This window comes from Monodelphis domestica, chromosome 2 (genome assembly GCF_027887165.1).
Source record: "Monodelphis domestica isolate mMonDom1 chromosome 2, mMonDom1.pri, whole genome shotgun sequence".
In the NCBI taxonomy this organism is placed as follows: Eukaryota; Metazoa; Chordata; class Mammalia; order Didelphimorphia; family Didelphidae; genus Monodelphis; species Monodelphis domestica.
This window is the reverse complement of record NC_077228.1, coordinates 478,085,981-478,104,843: the sequence shown is the minus strand read 5'-3', so window position 1 is coordinate 478,104,843 and position 18,863 is coordinate 478,085,981. Positions and strand designations below refer to the sequence as shown.

The following is an 18,863-nucleotide window of genomic DNA, read 5'->3' as shown; positions in this document are numbered from 1 at the left end:
AAGTCTGTTTTCCCCCCCTATTCTCATACTCCTATGCTTGCTATGGAAATACTGAGTCACTGAGACTTTTTCAACTTCAGCTTAACATTTTTTTTTAATTTTCAATGATAGAGTCTTTCCTGCCTCAAATTTTTGCCTGATGAACGAATATTTTTTTTCATGTGTATTTTATCCTGGCAAGTCTACCTAATATGCTGAAATTATTGACTTTAGCTATTTAGACCAATTTAGATTGGAAAATGAAATCAATGTTTTGAATGCTGATAACTTTGAATATTTTGGATGAAAGTAATGTACACGATACCTTTGCAGAACAGATGACTTTTTTTTTTGTATGCTTTAATATATATGTCTAAAGATTTTTGTTTGGAGAACATTACTGTTTCCTCAGTTAAAATCTTACTGAATTTATTCTTTTAAGGGAGAAATCACTTCTATAAGTCCTCATTGTAATCTGCTTGGAATATTGCAGTAGCTTAACAGGTCTTCCTGCCTCTACTCATTTTCCACTAAAAACCATCACTGCTAGGCTTATCTTTTTTGTTTAAACATAGTGTTTGTTTATTGGAAAAATCATATTATGTAACTATTTGTATGTGCTATAATATACCTTCAAATGAACATATAATATGAATCGGTGTCCTTTATCAAGAGAAAATGTAAAATAAAATAATTCTTTTGCAGTAGACCTCTCACTCTGGAAACTTCTATCTTCTTTATGCATATATCTAGTCATATCACTTCTTTGCTTAGAACTTTTTAAATGGCTCTCAGTTGCTCAAATAATAAGTTCAAACTCTTTAGGCACTTAACAGTTTTTCTACAATTTGGTACCACTTTACTTTTACATTTTTTAACACCACCCAACTTTTTGTTAAAAGCCAAACTGGATTACTTTTTATCCAATATAAGTATCTCTTGCTTTCTTGCCTCTACTGTTCCTTATTCTTGGCACTTTTTTTTTTTAAACCCTTACCTTCTGTCTTAGAGTCAATACTGTGTGTATTGGTTCCAAGGCAGAAGAGTGGTAAGGGCTAGGTAATGGGGGTCAAGTGACTTGCCCAGGGTCACATAGCTGGGAAGTGTCTGAGGCCAGATTTGAACCTAGGACCTTCTGTCTCTATGCCTGGCTCTCAATCCACTGAGCTACCCAGCTGCCCCTCTTGGAACTTTTTATATACTCTTCCCTAAAACACACACACACACACACACACACACACACACACACACATGCACATCCTCCCTAAACCTGTTGAATCTCTCGCTACCTGTTGTTCACAGTCTAAGAACTCAAATACTACTTTTTTCTAGGAAGCTTTTCCTAACCTCTCTTTACCCCTCTACCTTGAAGCTCAAGTCTTCTTGACTCTGGGTTCTGCTCTTTGTCAACTACACTATGCAGCTTCTTCAATAGTGGACAGTGAATTTAATTTACTCAGCATAACAGCTGTTGTTTTCTACAGTTGGCATTGATCTTGGCACCACTTAATGTGGGAGTCTTCCAACTTGGGAGTCTTTGATACCAAACTGGTTGCAGATTTGCTTGATGTTGCAGTTATGTGATGAAATTGTACATGGAAGTTATACATGAAGCATTGGCCTTTCATGTTGGTGAATGATTTAGGCCTCAGATCTAAGTGGAGTATAAAGGGGAGACTAAAAGTTTCTGTTCTAAAGAAATATCTTCTATGGTTTTGATAAGGATGGAAGAAATAGCCGAGGCTTACCTTAGGAAGATTGTCACAAATACTGTCACTGTGAACCAACTTACCTAAATGGTCCTCAAATTATGCCACCAAAGATGCTGGAACCATCACTGGTTTCAGTGTTCTCTGAATCATCAGTGAGACATTGCTGATGCCATTGTTTATTACTTGAAAAAAAAGTTGGTGCCAAGAGAAGTATGTTGATCTTTGACTTTGGAGGTAGCACTTTTGGTTTTTCCAGTCTTACTATTGAAGATGGCATCTTTGAAATAAAGTCCAGCGGTTGGGGATACCCACTTGAGTGGTCAGGACTTTTTCAACCACACGGTAACTTTCATTTTGGAATTAAAGTGAAAGCACAAGACAGTAGTGGGATTAAGAGAGCTGTCTGCTGACTGCACAGCAGTACTCAGGCCAGTGCTGAGTTTGACAACTTCTCTGAAAGATATTGACATATATACATACATACATTGAAGAACTGGATACTGACCTAGATAAATCATAGATTCTTGACATTGTCTTGGTGGTGGCTCTATTTGGATTCCTGTAAATCCAGAAACTTCCGCAGGACTTCTTCAAAGGGAACTCCACAAGACTATCAATCCCTGATGAGGTGGTTGTCTATAGTGTCCCTGTCCAGGCTGCCACCTCATCTGAAGATAAATCTGAGAATGTGCGGAATTTGCTATTTTGGGATGTCACTCCTTTTTCCCTTAGTGAAACTACTAGTGGAGTTATGGCAGTTTTGATCAAATGCAATACCACTATCCCCACCAAGCCGACTCCAACCTTTACTGTATGGTGTGCTTATTTAGGTTACAAAGGTGAGAGAGCAATGACAAAGGATAACAACCTGCTTGGCAAGTTTGAGTTCACAGGAATTCCCCCTTCCTCCAGAGGTATTCCTCAGATTGAAGTAACATTTGACATTGATGACAAGAAAATTTTCTATAATCCTATTTTAATCTTAATTAAATGTTTTACTTAAATAATACTTTTATAATTGGATACCTTCTCCTTTGTCTATATTCATCTTAATTATAATAGCAAAATATGTAAAATATAAAAGCATAGCTCTATATCTTGCTAGATTATACTCTTAATATTTTCTTAACACGTTTGTAAGGTTATGATTTTTCCTCTCAGAAAATTTGGCATGTTTTAAAATCATTGTAATTTTCTCTAACATAATTATTAACTGTTTCTATAATTTTTTGACTTTGTTTTTTAGGATTTCATTAGGTTCCCTTTTGGGTCTGTATCTTTTGTTTTTACTTTCTGAAATAATTACTATTTTAATTTTGTTACGGTGTATAAAGGATACATTTACTATTTTTGCCATTTTACATTTTTTTTGTAATATCTCTGCCCTAATACACAGCCCATTTTCATAAAACTTCTATATTAATATTAATTTGTCTTTTGTGGTTTAATTCAGTATAATATAGTTATTCATGGCAAAAAACCTTTATATTTTTTAACATTTTTTTTCTTTGTTTGATAGCATGATTGTAATTGCTTTTTGGGATTCTCCTGATGCATAATGAAATATTTTTTCCATCCTCTCATTTTTATTCTGTGTATGTCTTTGTTTTTAAAATGTTTCTTTTAAGCAACAGATTGTGAATTTGGTTTTCTTATTCAATCTGTCTCTCTTTTTTCATCGTTTTAGGTGGTTTAATTCATTCACATTTATTTATTTATTCATTCATTTATATGTTTGTTTATTGATTTTTAAAAACCCTTGTCTTCTGTCTTTTCTATGTATTGATTCCAAAGCAGAAGAGTAGTAAGGGGATAGACAAGGGAGTTAAGTGACTTGCCCAGGGTCACACAGCTAAGGAAGTGTCTGAGATCAAATTTGAACGCAGGACCCCCCCAATCTCTGGGCCTGGCTCTTAATCCACTGAGCCACTTAGTTGCCCCCTAATTCATTCACTTTTTTTTTTTAAACCCTTACCTTCCGTCTTGGAGTCAATACTGTGTATTGGCTCCAAGGCAGAAGAGTGGTAAGGGTAGGCAATGGGGGTCAAGTGACTTGCCCAGGGTCACACAGCTAGGAAGTGGCTGAGGCCGGATTTGAACCTAGGACCTCCCGTCTCTAGGCTATTCATTCACTTTTAAAGTTGAGTTAGGTTTATATTTTCCTCTAATTCTCCATCATCTCTAATATTCTTTTTTCCTCTAAATTAACATTTTGCTCCTCTTATATAAAGAGAATGCTGTCTTTTAAGTTATTTTAGCTTAATCTATTAAAAAAAAAACAACTTCTACTTTAGAATGGATACTAAGTGTTGATTCTAAGGCAGAAGAGCAATAAGGGCTAGGCAATTGGGATTAAGTGATTTGCTCAAGGTCACACAACTAGGAAGTGGTTTGAGGTCATATTTTAATTCAGAATTTTCCATCTTCAGGCCTGTTTCTCTATCCATTGAGCCACCTAACTCCCTATCCCCATTCCCCCAATTAAAACAACACTCTTTACCTTCTGCCTTAGACTAGATACTAAATATTGGTTCCAAAGCAGATGACCTCGATTTAGTCTTGAAGAAATAAGAGAAATTAAGAGGCAGAGATGAAAAGGGAAAACTTTCCAGGAAAGCTGAACTGTTAGCCATACAAAGGCATAGAGACAAGAAACTGGTATTTGAGGAACAAGTGGACCATTGTAATAACTAAATTAAACTCCTGGTCCTTAATTTCCCTAGAGTTTATTCATATTTACTTGAATAAGAGAAAGCAGACTGAGAGAAAAAGCCTTTTCTAACTAGACATGTGGGTGTTCTCCACATGGCTCCCTTAGACACCTTCATTTTGCTGCATGCCTGAGAGAATAGAGATAGCCCACTTCCTGGAGCCCCCTTCTTTTATTCCTTCTCTTTTACCACGGATCAATTTCCCTATAATTTCTGGGTCAGGTACCTAGGTTCACTGTCCCATGACCTAAGCCCACTGCAGTAGCTCTAGCAGTGCCAGATAGATAGGGCCCCAAAGGTGATCCTCGGATGGGATTCCCTTCACACACCACTGTATCTGGTTCATAGCGGAGAGTGTAACAGGTAAGGAGATAAAATGTAAGAAAATTGGGAAGGTAACAAAGGGTCAGATTATAAAGAGCTTTAAATAACAAATAAAAGACTTGTTTTATCTTAGAGATATCAGAAAGCCACCATGATAGTTTACTGAATTGGGAGAGGAAGTTATTAAACTTATCTTTGGGAAAATCTGGCCAGAATATGGAGGATTGATTAGTTAAGAGACTTGGGGCAGGAAAAAACAATAATAAAGTTAAAGGGGTGGCTAAGTGGGGCCTGGAGACAAGAGAACCTAGATCAAATCTGGCCTCAGACACTTCCTAGCTGTGTGACCCTGGGCAAGTCACTTAAACCCAATTGCCTAGACTGTGCCACTTTTCTACTTTGGAACTGATTCTTTGTAGTAATTCTAAGACAAAAGTAAGGGTTTAAAAAAAGAAGAAAAAAGAAAGCTATAGCAGTAATCCAGGGAGAGAGGTGATTACTGCCTGTACTAGAGTGATAGCTATGTTAGTGAAGAGAAGGGGACATTGAAGAGAGATGTGAATTTCCTTTAGGGCAGAACTAACCATGTCATCTACTTAACCTTTTGATTCTTTTCCAAAATCAAATATTCATGATATATAAATGTGGGAATTTTTGGATAATGCTATAAGCCTTTGGCCTCTTTTATTCCCAACATTTTTTTTTACCATTTTCCCCTTTGGGCATCAAAGTGAACATTCAAGTAAAAAGAAAGTTTTTAAAAAATACTTCCTATTGGCAATATTCATTTCACTTAAGATTGTACATCTTTATTTCCATCTCAGCTCCCAAGCTTCAAAACCCACATGCTTCACTACCTGTAGGATAAATCAGTTTAAAGATCTGCCAGCATTTCAAATCCTAAATCCTTCATGTCTACACTGATTTCAACCTAGTTTGGTCCTTAAAAAAAGGATTAAAATTTAATTACAAACTCTTGTCAGTATAATTTTTGTATAGTGTAAATTTGAAATAAAGTAATAGAATCTATAGTTTGTCTCTTTTCTTTTTGTTATGTAGGCTCTTGACAATGACTGCTGAAGAAACAGTAAATGTAAAAGAGGTTGAAATCATCAAGTTAATTTTAGACTTTCTAAACTCAAAGAAACTTCATATCAGTATGTTGGCTCTTGAGAAGGAAAGTGGAGTCATAAATGGTCTATTTTCAGATGATATGCTTTTTCTGAGGTATGTCTTTATTAATTTATCTCAAGTTTTTAATCTTCATTAAAGAAATATTTTAAGAATTAATGAATTTATAGACATGAGGTATAAATTCATTGTCTTTGAATGCTAACTGCAGAGGGGACCTTATGGTTACTTTAATTCAACTTTCTTCTTTTATAGATGAAGACATTTAAGATTTAGAAAGGTAAAGCTTAGAGCTGTTGCTTAGGTTAGCACAATAAACTAGGCATTGGGCTTAAACACCAAGTTGTAATCTAGTGTGCTCTTTTCTCCCATACTTTGCTGAATATTTTCTTTTACTGTGGTATATACAGTTGAAGAAAACAAGCATACCTGTCAGTAAAATCTTTACTGTGTTTCTGTTTGGTGGTGTTTGACAGATGGCTTCCGTAGGCCTTTTGAACATCAATTTATTATAATATAGCATAATAATTTATACTCATTATGACCTCAAGTCATTAAAGAAAAATAAAATTTTTTCCTAAGGTACATAAGAGGGGGCAGGTGGGTGGCCCAGTGGATTGAGAACCAGGCCTACAGATGGGAGGTCCTGGGTTCAAATGTGGCCTCAGATACTTCCTAGCTGTGTGACCCTGGACAAGTCACTTGACCCCCAATTGCCTAGCCCTTGGAACCAATACACAGTATTGATTCCAAGATGAAAGGTAAGGTTTAAAAAAAAAAGGTATATAAGATTGTAATATATTTTATAAAGCTTTCCTTCCAAAATTGTTTTTTCTAATGGAGAAAACCATGCTATTGAAGATGATTCATTCTCCAAGGATAACAGATGTTAGTAACCAACATTTAAAAGATACTTTAAAGTTTCGTAAATCCCTATGGTGAACTATGAGAAGACTTGGACCAGAGGCACACAGACATGGATGGATTGCAATCTGTAATGGAAGGAATGTATAAATTGTTATCACAAAACCATTTGAGTTGAGTTTGAGAAAAATGCCTTTACCTATTTTATCTCATTTGATCAGTTAGTCAAGATACGGAAAGTCTACATAATCTTCATCTAATGTTGGCATTGGTTATGGAACTTAAGGAAAATAATCTCTAGTAATCATGAAGTCCAGGTGTTATTTTTAAAAACCAGATTGCCAATTTTACTGTAGCTTTGGGAGCACATCACAGATATTTAACCAAAAAACCAGAGTTATCTTCAGGTAAAAATAAGTCTTGAATTGAATATAAAAAGAGAGTTCATAATTTCTCCATAAAGTGGACTTTCTACTTTGTACATATACTAATTGGGCAAGTCACTGTTATAACCTCTGTTGGCCTCATTTTCTTCAAACTCAAAGTTCCTATATTCCTAATCAGCAATCTTTTAAGAGATTAGATTCGAAAACATATGGTACTTCGTAGCTTGAAGGGCCTTAACCATAGATTGTCCCTCTTGAAGAAGAAACAAATGCTTTAAAAAGATTTATTAAAAAAAAAAGATTTATTATGTTAGGAGATTTTAAAATTAAGATTATTTGTATTTTCACGTTTTATGACATCTACATTATGAATGCTGTCCGAGTGCAGGGAGGCTGGTTAAAGACTGGTTAAACCTTTGCAAAGGCAATCAATACCAATAGGGTCCTTTTCCTATGAAGCACTTATCCTCAAGGAATGTGTGTACCACCCAGATGCAGGAAAATGAGGAGACTTAAGTTCCTGGGAAGCCTCTGCCAGTACCTTACATAGGTGTCAGTGGTACATATGCCAAAGGTTAAAGGATAGACTTAAATAAGTAAAAGAATATGTTTCACAGAATTGCTGGATTGGCAGAAAGCAAGATTATCTTTCTAGAGGCTTAGGTTCACATGTATCTTAAAATGTGGCCCAGCAGTTGTCTCCTTTGTAGATACTTCTCTAAGTTGAGGTACTACCTGGGTCACTCATTACAAGTGCAATCTATGGCAAGTCTTTTTGATTAGCATTGAATCTCAGTTATGGTTTCTTAGTTGGATTTCAGTTTGTAGGTGGGGCCAGGCTACCCAGCTTTCTGTCATATCTCCTCTGGCTGGGTCAAGCATAGCATCAACAATAAGGCAACTGCATTCATATGCAGTTTTGAGTACAAGTGGACAAAAAGACTCAAATTCTTGAGTGCATAGAATAAGCGAGAATTATCTGATACCTAAATATATTCTAATTCTGTTAAAAGCATTTGTTAAATGCCTACACTGTCAGAACATCATTAGGTGTGGATGACTATAAAATTTGGATGAAACATGGTTCCTTCTCTCTTGGAATTTACATTCTACCAGAGGAGATATAACGCACATAGATAATAATAACAATAATAATACAAAATAATACATAAGTCCATAAGGGAAGTCAGAGTACTAAGAACATAATAAGTAAATTGGAAGCAGGAATTACTAAAGGATTGTTAGTAAGAATTAATATTTCTTTGGTTTATGATTTTTGGAAGTACTCATATTTAAAAAGGATTGTGAAAAGACAGATCATCTTCTTGAAGTGAAAGAAATATCAATCTTATTATCTGGCTTAGCAGAGTATTAATACTTTATTAAACCATCTTGTCACCTTTACTGTTTTTAAATATTACAAGTGAAATTTGTAAATGTTGATTACCAAGACAAATATTTGAGTGTTTAATTATTTTGAAAAATTCATATAGACAGCTAATCCTTGATGGCCAGTGGGATGAAGTTCTTCAATTCATTCAACCCCTAGAATGTATGGAAAAGTTTGACACAAAAAGGTAAGATTTCATTTAAAGTTTTACATTTGATCTTTGATGATTGTTTAGCTTCCTCAAATCAGTCTCTCCTTCCCTTGTTCCCCCTCCCCAATAGAAGTAGGTTTATTTTAGAAATAAGTCTTATAATTATGAGTTTGAGTATTTTAAAAATATCCTTTTCTTCCATCAGTAAGCAATGGGCTAGGCAGTGGAGGACAGGGTGGGGGTGGTAAGTGACTTTCTTAGAGTCGTAGCTAGGAAGTATCTAAGGCCAGATTTGAACCTAGGCCTGTCTCTCAATCCACTGAGTTATCTAGCTGCCCTGGAGTTTGAATATTCACAAACTTGAATATTGAATATTGAATAAAGCACAAACATCATGCCTATTTAAAAATTTTTTTTACCTTTTTTTTACTTTGAATAATGTATATAATGTTTGTAGAATGTTTAATCAATGATGTTGCTATCTAAAAATATAGCTTATTTCATAGTATTTATCAAGAACAGCTGTTCTTTTTTCTAAAATAACTTATGGAAAGTTGGTTTATTAAAATATTGTTTTACCTGAATCATAGAGGAACATTCATTTCTCATTTTCAGTTCTTAATAGACTGTTGTAAATCCATTTTAGGAAATGTCTTCTGGAAGAAAAAGGTTATTCTCCCTTCTTAGGACTTCAGTAAGATAGCAAAGTAATGCCTAGGCATAAACTCAACTACATAGTCTCAAAAGTGGGGTTGGAGGGGCTGGGTAGCTCAGTGGATTGAGAGCCAGGAGGTCCTGGGTTCAAATCTGGCCTCAGAAACTTCCTAGCTGTGTGACCCTGGGCAAGTCACTTGACCCCCATTGCCTAGCCCTTACCACTCTTCTGCCTTGGAATCAGGACACAGTATTGATTCCATGATGGAAGGTAAGGATAAAAAAAAAAAGTGGGGTTGGTTGAGAGGATAGTTGAGTCGGGTCATCAGGACATGAGACCAAATGCTACCCATAGCGCATCTTGTAAATAAAGGAGAAAGTGATTTTTCTTACCTTTGGTAGTACAAATAGCAGTTATGACTTCAGGATTATGCTTTCGTCAACTATAAAGTTTTATCCTCAATCATATAAGACCTTCCTTTGGAAGAAGGGGAAGGTCAGTAGATTTAGTGAGTTAGTGAGAGATCTATGGATTCATTTTGTTGAATTGGGTTATCTGGGAGAAATTATTTGACTGTAATCTCTATAAAAGTGAAGAATTAAAAGATTAATGAATAACCTGTTGTAATATTGTGTCTGAAAGATGAAAAAGAGGTTGGATTATTATTTTCTCAAGGTTGAAGGAGATTTAGCCTATTGGCAATAAAAAAAAGACAAATAGATAAAGAGGAAAAAAGAACTTGGTGTATATATAGGGTAAGAAGACTGTTAGGAGAACAACGATAGGAATAGTATACATGGGGTATTACTTTAGACTGGCTGGCAAAGAATTCAACCTGGGGACTTTGTGTTAGATAATAAAATAGTAGAGCCACATAATCTACACTAATATCTTTTTTTACATGCTTTAAATTACTTGTAATTTAATAGCTATTATTTATGATATTACATCCCCCACCCCCCTTGTAATTACAAATAGCCTTGCTTAAAATAACCAAGATGGCTTGAATTTGGTAAGAGAAAGAGGTGGGATACTTGGAGTACAAGCATCTCTTGGTGGCGGTATTGATATAAAGATTCCTTAGCTCTAGTAATTAAGGTTTGAGGCCTGTAGTGTTTCCCTCCCCCCCTTTTTTTTTGCAGTGCCACTTTTAACAATAGAATCAGTATTGGTTTGTTTTTATTTTCTGTTGGCTGTTAATATCTCTTGAGAGTACTTTTTTAATTGAAGGAAAATCTAGAAGTGAGGATAAGTGATAGTATATAACTGTTGAAAGGGAACAAATGAGAAATCTTTTTTCCTTTAAAGTATTTAAAATTTTCTAGTAAGATAAATAGTTTTCTCAAATTCTGCTCTATATTAAAATTTACAATTTTTAATGAGTTCTTCAACCGGATCATCTTTGTTTTTTTTTGATAAGTCATTTAATTTTCTCTTATCATTGCCATTTTTTATAAAGTAGGTCTAAGAAAAAAAAACAATTTTAAAAAATCTCATATATAGACTTTTAAGAAAAAACAGGTATTGGGGGCAGCTAGTTGGCTCAGTGGATTAAGAACCAGGCCTAGAGAACAGGAAGTCCTGGGTTTAAATCTGGCTTCAGATACTTCCTAGCCTATGACCCTGGGCAAGTCATTCATCCCCCTTTACATAGCCTTTATCTCTCTTCTACTTTGGAACCCATACTTAGTGTTGATTTTAAGATGGAAGGCAAAAATTAAAATTAAAAAAAAAAGATATACAGGCATTCCTTCCATATTTTGGCTTTCCCTTTTGCAGTCTTCATATATCTTAGGTCAGCATAAGAATTTAAGTTAGTTTTGTGGAATGCACAGACACCATGAAAAGGTCATCAGCTGACACAGAGAAAATTTAAAACTACAGAAAAAGTTTAGAAACTCAGAATTGCATAAAATATATGTATAATATTTTATAACATCAATATTTTATCTTTTAATACCACAAATATATATATGCAACTTTTTAAAACCCTTACCATCCATCTTAGAATTAAACTGTGTGTTGGTCCCAAGGCAGAAGAGCTCTAAGGGCTAGGCAATGGGGATTAACTAATTTGCTCAGGATCACATAGCTAGAGAGTATCTGAGGCCTGGCTCTAGGCCTGGCTCTCAGTCCACTGAGCCATTTATCTATCCCTAGCACAATTTCTTTTTTATAGTTAAGATCCGTAAAAAGTTAAAGTTTGCACAAAGAACTTGAAAGCTAGCAGATGACATAGTGTCAAAGTGGAAGTATCTTAAAAAGTTTAGTAATTCATAAATCCATATAAGCTACTCTAAGCATCCTATAAAAGAAAAAAAATTCAGACATTCTTTAGTAGCAAGGGAGAGCCAAAAAAATTTATGAGGATTTTCCAGATTGTGGGTGCACTGTGCCCCTGACCCTTACAATGTGGAAGAGAAACCTACATTTTGTATATGCTTTGTGTTGTAATAATTAGAAATCTTTTTATTTAGAGTTTATTTTGGAAATTAAGAGATTCCTCAAAGTATGGTATCTTAATAATAGCAAAAATCATTGCAGCAGTTGACTAGGACTTAAACAGAAAAAGAAATGTGGTAGAGGATTTCTAAATTAAATTTAGGAACTTTTAGGCACATTTTACTCATAAGGTGTTTGAAAATCTGTTCTTACAATACAAGTATTTTTTTTTGCATTGTTTTTTTTTATTAATGTATTTTATTTGATCATTTCCAAGCATTATTCGTTAAAGACATAGATCATTTTCTTTTCCTCCCCCCCCACCCCCCATAGCCGACGCGTAAGTCCACTGGGCATTAGATGTTTTCTTGATTTGAACCCATTGCTTTGTTGATAGTATTTGCATTAGAGTGTTCATTTAGAGTCTCTCCTCTGTCATGTCCCCTCAACCTCTGTATTCAGGCAGTTGCTTTTTCTCGGTGTTTCCACTCCCATAGTTTATCCTTTGCTTATGAATGGTGTTTTTTTCTCCTGGATCCCTGCAAGTTGTTCAGGGACATTACACCGCCACTAATGGAGAAGTCCATTACGTTCGATTATACCACAGTGTATTAGTCTCTGTGTACAATGTTCTCCTGGTTCTGCTCCTCTCGCTCTGCATCACTTCCTGGAGGTTGTTCCAGTCTCCATGGAACTTCTCCACTTTACAATACAAGTATTTTTGAGGAAATCATTGATACTCTATTTGTTTTTTTAAATGGCTTCCATAGTTTCAGGAATTAGTTTCTTTCCCACTGTTTGGAATTGGTAGATAGATGTTTTCTGGGGTCATTTTTATGATGTTTAGTCTGTCATACTTTATTTGTTTACAGGTTCCGCTATATCATCCTGAAACAAAAATTTTTAGAAGCTTTGTGTGTTAACAATGCAATGTCAGCCGAAGATGAACCTCAGCATGTAAGACTTTTATTTCTGAAGGTTTGCGCCATGGTTTTATCTTTCAGGTTTTTGTTCATTAAAGCAAAGGATTAGTAACATCAATTTTGATACCTTCCAACATTTTTCTGAAGCAGACTTGTAACCTTTGAAAAAGTTTGTCAAGATTACCAGTAATGCTAATTTCTGTAATAGTTTTTATTAGAGCTAGAATCATTAAACAGTTTAATTCAGCAAATATTTATTAAGTGCCTACTATATGTAAGGCACTAAAGATTTAGAGATAAAAAATGAAACTGTATTTACCCTTATAGCCTGCAAAAGATATATTCAGATAATGTGACATATGATCAATGCTATGAAAGTGGTATAACAAAATGCTATAGAAGTTCATAGAAATGTCGTTTCTTTTTTTGTAAAGATATTTTATTTTTACCAATTACATGTAATAACAAATTTCCTCATAAGTTTTCTGAAGTTATAAGATCCAAATTGTCTCCCTTTTTCACTTCTCTCCCCCTTCTTGGATATGGTAAGCAATTTGATTTGGCTTATACCTGTATTATAATGTAAAACATATTTCCATTTTGTTCATTTTTGTAAGAGAACACTCATATAAAATCAAAACAAGATAAAAACCCAAATGAAGTGAAAAATCATATATTTTTACTGCATTCTGATTCTAACAGTTCTTTCTCTGGAGGTGGATAGCATTCTTTGTCAGAAGTCCCCAGAATTGTCCTGAATCATTGAGAGTAGCTTAGTCTTTCACAGTTGGTTGTTCACAGTATCACTGTTACAATATACAATGTTCTCTCCTGGTTCTGCTTATTTCATTCTGCATCAATTCATGTAGGTCTTTCCAGCCCTTTCTGAAAAGATTAAAATTTAGGGGAGACTGAGGAGACTGAAATTAGTTTCTCTCTGCAAAGAGTATTATATTTTTATGAGGTTTATTAAAGATTAAGGATTAAAGAAAATACAGGATAAGAAAAGACGTGCCTAGGCCAGAGAGGCCTAGACAAGATAATCTCACATCATGGAAGAGCTGCGTCTGCTCCAAAAGGGAAGTCCAAAAGAGACCCTCAGTAGGTGGAGAACTCCTTTAAACAATCATTTGTGTTCTCGCCCAGGTGAGAATTCAGTGTGATTACAAAGCACTTTGGGGGCTAGCAAGGACTCCTGGGGAATGGAGTCCAGAGTTCAAATCTCAAATTTTTTTTTTTTAAACCCTTACCTTCTGTCTTGGAGTCAATACTGTGTATTGGCTCCAAGGCAGAAGAGTGGTAAGGGCTAGGCAATGGGGGTCAAGTGACTTGTCCAGGGTCACACAGCTGGGAAGTGTCTGAATCCAGATTTGAACCTAGGACCTCCCATCTCTAGGCCTAGCTGTCAACACACTGAGCCACCCAGCTGCCCCCTCAAATCTCAATTTTACATTCCCCCCATTTGATCCTCTGGGAAGAAGGACTTCCCCAAAGGATGATAAAAACAATCTATTTAAAGATTACAATAATTTGAGGATAAGAGAAAAAAAACAAAACCAATAACTGCTGGATGCATTGACAAAAAGCCAGTTAGGAGGCAGTCCCCTTTGGCATGAAAGTATAGATACAAATAAATGTTCAATCAACCACACCCAAAGTTCATTTTTGTGCAGCTTGTGGTCTGGAGGCTTCTTCATTGTGTCTTCTCCAACAGTTCAGTTCTGGATTCAGAGAGGTATCATCTTTCTTTACCTAAAATTCTTCTCAAAAAGAATTTAAACTTTGCAATTTAAATGATATTTTTTACATTTCTGAAATCATCCTGTTCATCACTTCCTACAATACAATAGTATTACATCTCCATCATATTTCACAATTTGTTCAGCCATTCCCCAATTGAAGGACATCTCCTCAATTTCCAATTCTTTGCTTCCACGAAGGGAGTAGCTATAAATATTTTTGTACAAGTAGGTCCTTTCTTCTTTTTTTTTTCCTCTCTGGGATACAGACCTAGTAGTGGTATTACTGGATCAAAAAGGTATGCATTATTTTATAGCTCTTTTATAGTTCCAAATTGCCCTCCAGAATGGTTGGATTAGTTCACAACTCTAACATACATTAGTGGCCCAGTTTTGCCAAACAAAGGAACTAAGACTTTATTTGGTAGATAGTGGGGATCACCTGGAAAGTTTTTAGGTCATAGAGTGATGTAATCAGAGGTATGGTTTAGGAAGATAATATCTTGGCCATATGGGAGATAAATTTGCAGGGAGGAGGAAGGCTGATTTCTTTCTACCTTTTTAGTTTTTTTATGTTCTTCTTCCCTCTCTATACTCTGAGATTTAGCAACACTAGCTTCTTGTTGTTTCTTTATACAGGACACTCCATCTCCAGATTCCCCAACTTTCCACTGGTTTGCCCTTCATGCTAAGAATTTATCTCTCTCCCTTTTGCCTCCTAGATTTCCTCCTTTCCTTTAAGACTCAGCTGAAATTCCCAGTTTTTGCAAGAGACCTTTCTATAATCCCCATACCCCAGGAACTTCCCTCTGAGAGTGTCTCCTTTTTATACACTATAGATCTTGTATGTAAATAGTTGTTTACATATTTTCTCCCCATTGTAATCTTTGTACATATTCAACATTTAATAAATGCTTCCTCCCCACCCCATCCCCCTTAAACCCTTACCTCCTGTCTTAGAATCAATACTGAGTATCAGTTCCAAGGCAGTAAGGGTTAGGCAAATGGGCTTAAGTGACTTGCCCAGAATCACATAGCTAGGATGTATCTGAGACTAGATTTGAACCCAGACCCTCCTAACTTCCAGGCCTGGCTCTCTACCCATTGAACCACTTACCTGCCCCAATAAATGCTTTAAAAAAAAATCATTCATTCATTTGTCTAACCATTCTCTTAGCCCCCTCTAGATTTTCCTGTCCTTTTTTATTCAATACTTAATTAAAGGAGGCTGTTTGGGTTTGCTTTCTTTGGCTCACCACCAGATGACTTTAGGGCCACAATCAGGAGAGTCTAACATAGAGGCTGTGGGATCTTTCTTTAGGTTTATGCTCTTTAGGTGCATCTGTTCCCCATGTCACTACTGCATTATCTGGTGTACTTCCTCTTCTGAGTACAGAGGTGGGAAATGGATACAAGTACCTGAACAGCTATCTAGTCCAATTTAAGTCTCAATATTAGTTCAGCAGTAAGTCAAAGTAAGCATTTAGCTATATGCTACTTGAAAAGTGACATTCTTTGCAACCTTGAAATCCTATAAATAATCTAAAATCTTCCAAGTCATATATATACAGCCCCAGATTTGTTAAGGTATTTTAATATGCAAATCAATCCTATTGCATGGCTTTAATCTTTCTGTAGTTTAGAGTTTAAAGTCCACTGACCTTCATGAAGATTGTTATTTCAGAATGATCTGAGGAGTCTTTATATTGAATATTTTGATTAGGGAGATAGGGGGAGCTGAGTTTAGCTGCTCATATGAAAACTTATTTCATGTAACATGATATCTTATGGTTTTCTATTTTTACCCTTTGTAGTTAAAAGACTAGTTTGAGAAAGTCTTGTATTTGAAAAATCAATTCTATCCTCTGTTTGTTATCCCTTAGTAGTATCCTTTTTAAGAATAGTCAATTTGAGTATTTTTTCTTTACAGTTGGAACTTACCATGCAAGAAGCTGTGCAGTGCCTACATGCATTAGAAGAGTACTGCCCTTCTAAAGATGACTATAGCAAACTCTGTTTGTTACTTACTTTGCCTCGCCTGACTAATCATGCAGAATTCAAGGACTGGAACCCCAGCACTGCACGAGTTCATTGTTTTGAAGAGGCTTGTGTTATGGTAGCAGAGTTCATCCCTGCTGACAGGAAACTAAGTGAAGCTGGTTTTAAAGCAAGTAACAATCGTTTATTTCAGCTTGTAATGAAGGGACTACTTTATGAATGTTGTGTTGAATTTTGTCAGAGTAAAGCAACCGGAGAAGAAATCACAGAAAGTGAAGTACTTCTTGGCATTGACCTTTTATGTGGTAATGGTTGTGATGATTTGGACTTGAGTTTATTGTCATGGCTTCAAAATCTTCCTCCTACTGTCTTCTCCTGTGCTTTTGAACAAAAGATGCTGAATATTCATGTTGACAAACTTTTGAAACCTACAAAAGCTGCATATGCTGATCTTCTTACTCCTCTTATCAGCAAACTTTCCCCTTATCCTTCATCCCCAATGAGAAGGCCTCAGTCAGCTGATGCTTACATGACTCGTTCTCTGAATCCTGCTTTAGATGGCCTAACTTGTGGTTTAACTAATCATGATAAGCGAATCTCAGATCTTGGAAACAAAACTTCTCCAATGTCACACTCCTTTGCTAATTTCCATTATCCAGGGGTACAAAACCTTAGTAGAAGTCTCATGATTGAAAATACAGAGTGTCATAGTATTTATGAAGAATCACCTGAACGGTAAGTATCCATTTATAAAAAATGCTATGGAGAGATAGAAAACAATTGAAGTTTGTAGAGTATTAGAATTGCCTTTTAAAAAATTGAATTGTATTTTATTTTCATGAAGATCCAATTTCTCTCCCTCCCATTTCTTCCCTTCTCCCTGATATTGAGAAAGCAAGAAAAACTAAAATCCTAGTTCAGAACATGAAGAGTTAAGCAAAATAGCATGGCTATGTCCCCATTCCTTCCTTAACCCTGCCCCACCCCCCAATGTCTGTACACTGAATCTACAACCACTCTAATTAGGTGGTGTGTAGGTAACACGTTTAATCATGAGTCTTCTGGAATTGTGGTTGGCAATTATGATGATCAAAGTTCCTAAGTATTTCAGAGTTTATTTTACAATATAGTTATTATTGTATAAGTTGTTTCCTGGTCTGCTCACTTTACTTTGCATCAGTTTATACAACCCTTCCCAAGTTTCTCCAAAACACTCCCCTTCATCATTTCTTATAGTACCATAGTAGTCTATCACATTCATAAACATATATTATTAATTCATTCATTCCCATATTGATGGGTACCCATTCCCCTTAGTTCTCAGTTCTTTGTCTCATTTTCTTTTTATTTGATTTCTTTGGTGTAGAGACCTAGTAAGCGTGTATGTATGTGCACAGTTTAATAACTTTTTAGATGTATGAAGCTTACTGTTCTTGAGACCTGCACTTTGAAGTTAGTCCTTACATTAAACCAAACTGCTTCACACAGTGCCTGGCATACAGTAGAGGCTTAATAAAAGTTTGTTGACTGGTTCTTATTTTTAAATAACATTGGGTAGAGTTATTTAGAGGCATAGGAACAATCATATTAATATTTAACATTTATACAGCACTTTTAAGTTTGTAAAGAACTTTACATATGTTATCTCATTTGATCCCCACAATCATAGTCAGTAGGTATTCCAGGTATTGCTGTCCTCATTTTACAGATGAGAAAATTGACCCTCGTAGAGATTGTGACTTGCTCTTATGATGGACTAAGTAAGTGCTATTAAACTCAAATAAAAGTGAATCCCTGCAGGCTCAGATTGACTTTATTGTTCAGGTATTTTTCAGTCATATTCAAGTTTTCATGACCCCATTTTGGGTTTAACTGAGTGGTGGTAAGGACCTGGAAAGCCTCTGTGTCATGCCATATGGGGAAGAGAAGGGAATAAGTCTTTATATAGCACCTACTATATGCCAGGTATTGTCCTAAGTTCTTTACAATTATTATCTCATTTGATACTCAGAATACATATGAATGGAAGATTTAATCAGATGTTTTATTATGGCTAATTAATGTATATTTTGGTATTGAATATATTTAGTCAATTTTCAGTAAGTAGTTCTCTCAATTGCTTTCAGGCACTTAAATACTAATTTATCTCCTAAATGGCAAATTATGTGTCATAAGCAAAAACATTAATGAAAATTAATTCCGCAGGTTTTTTCAACTCAATGACTAATTTTTGTGACTATTTCATAGATTTATATTTCTGTTTTCCTACTTAATTTCTAAATTCATTACTCTTTCCTGACTAGCTAACATCTCCATAAAGGTTTAGGTTTTGCAAAGTACTTTACATAAATTATTTCATTTTATTCTCACAACAAAGTTGTGAGGTAGGTACTATTATAATCCCCATTTTGTGGATAAAAAACTGAGCCTTAAAGGGGATTAACTGACTTGCCTAGCA

The 18,863-nt window shown here is 35.4% G+C and overlaps 1 protein-coding gene across 2 annotated transcripts in view; it reads left to right on the top strand.

Moving 5' to 3' along the window:
* The window catches only part of WDR47 (WD repeat domain 47), a 75,679-nt gene that overhangs the window by 18,015 nt on the left and 38,801 nt on the right, over window positions 1-18,863 (top strand). For both annotated transcript variants that reach the window (XM_001381894.4, XM_007485083.3), the window contains exons 2-5: window positions 5,786-5,953; window positions 8,601-8,684; window positions 12,618-12,702; window positions 16,338-17,140. In XM_001381894.4, the coding sequence (XP_001381931.1) occupies window positions 5,796-5,953; window positions 8,601-8,684; window positions 12,618-12,702; window positions 16,338-17,140 (1,130 nt within the window). In that variant the 5' untranslated portion in view covers window positions 5,786-5,795. The remainder of the gene's footprint in view (window positions 1-5,785; window positions 5,954-8,600; window positions 8,685-12,617; window positions 12,703-16,337; window positions 17,141-18,863) is intronic.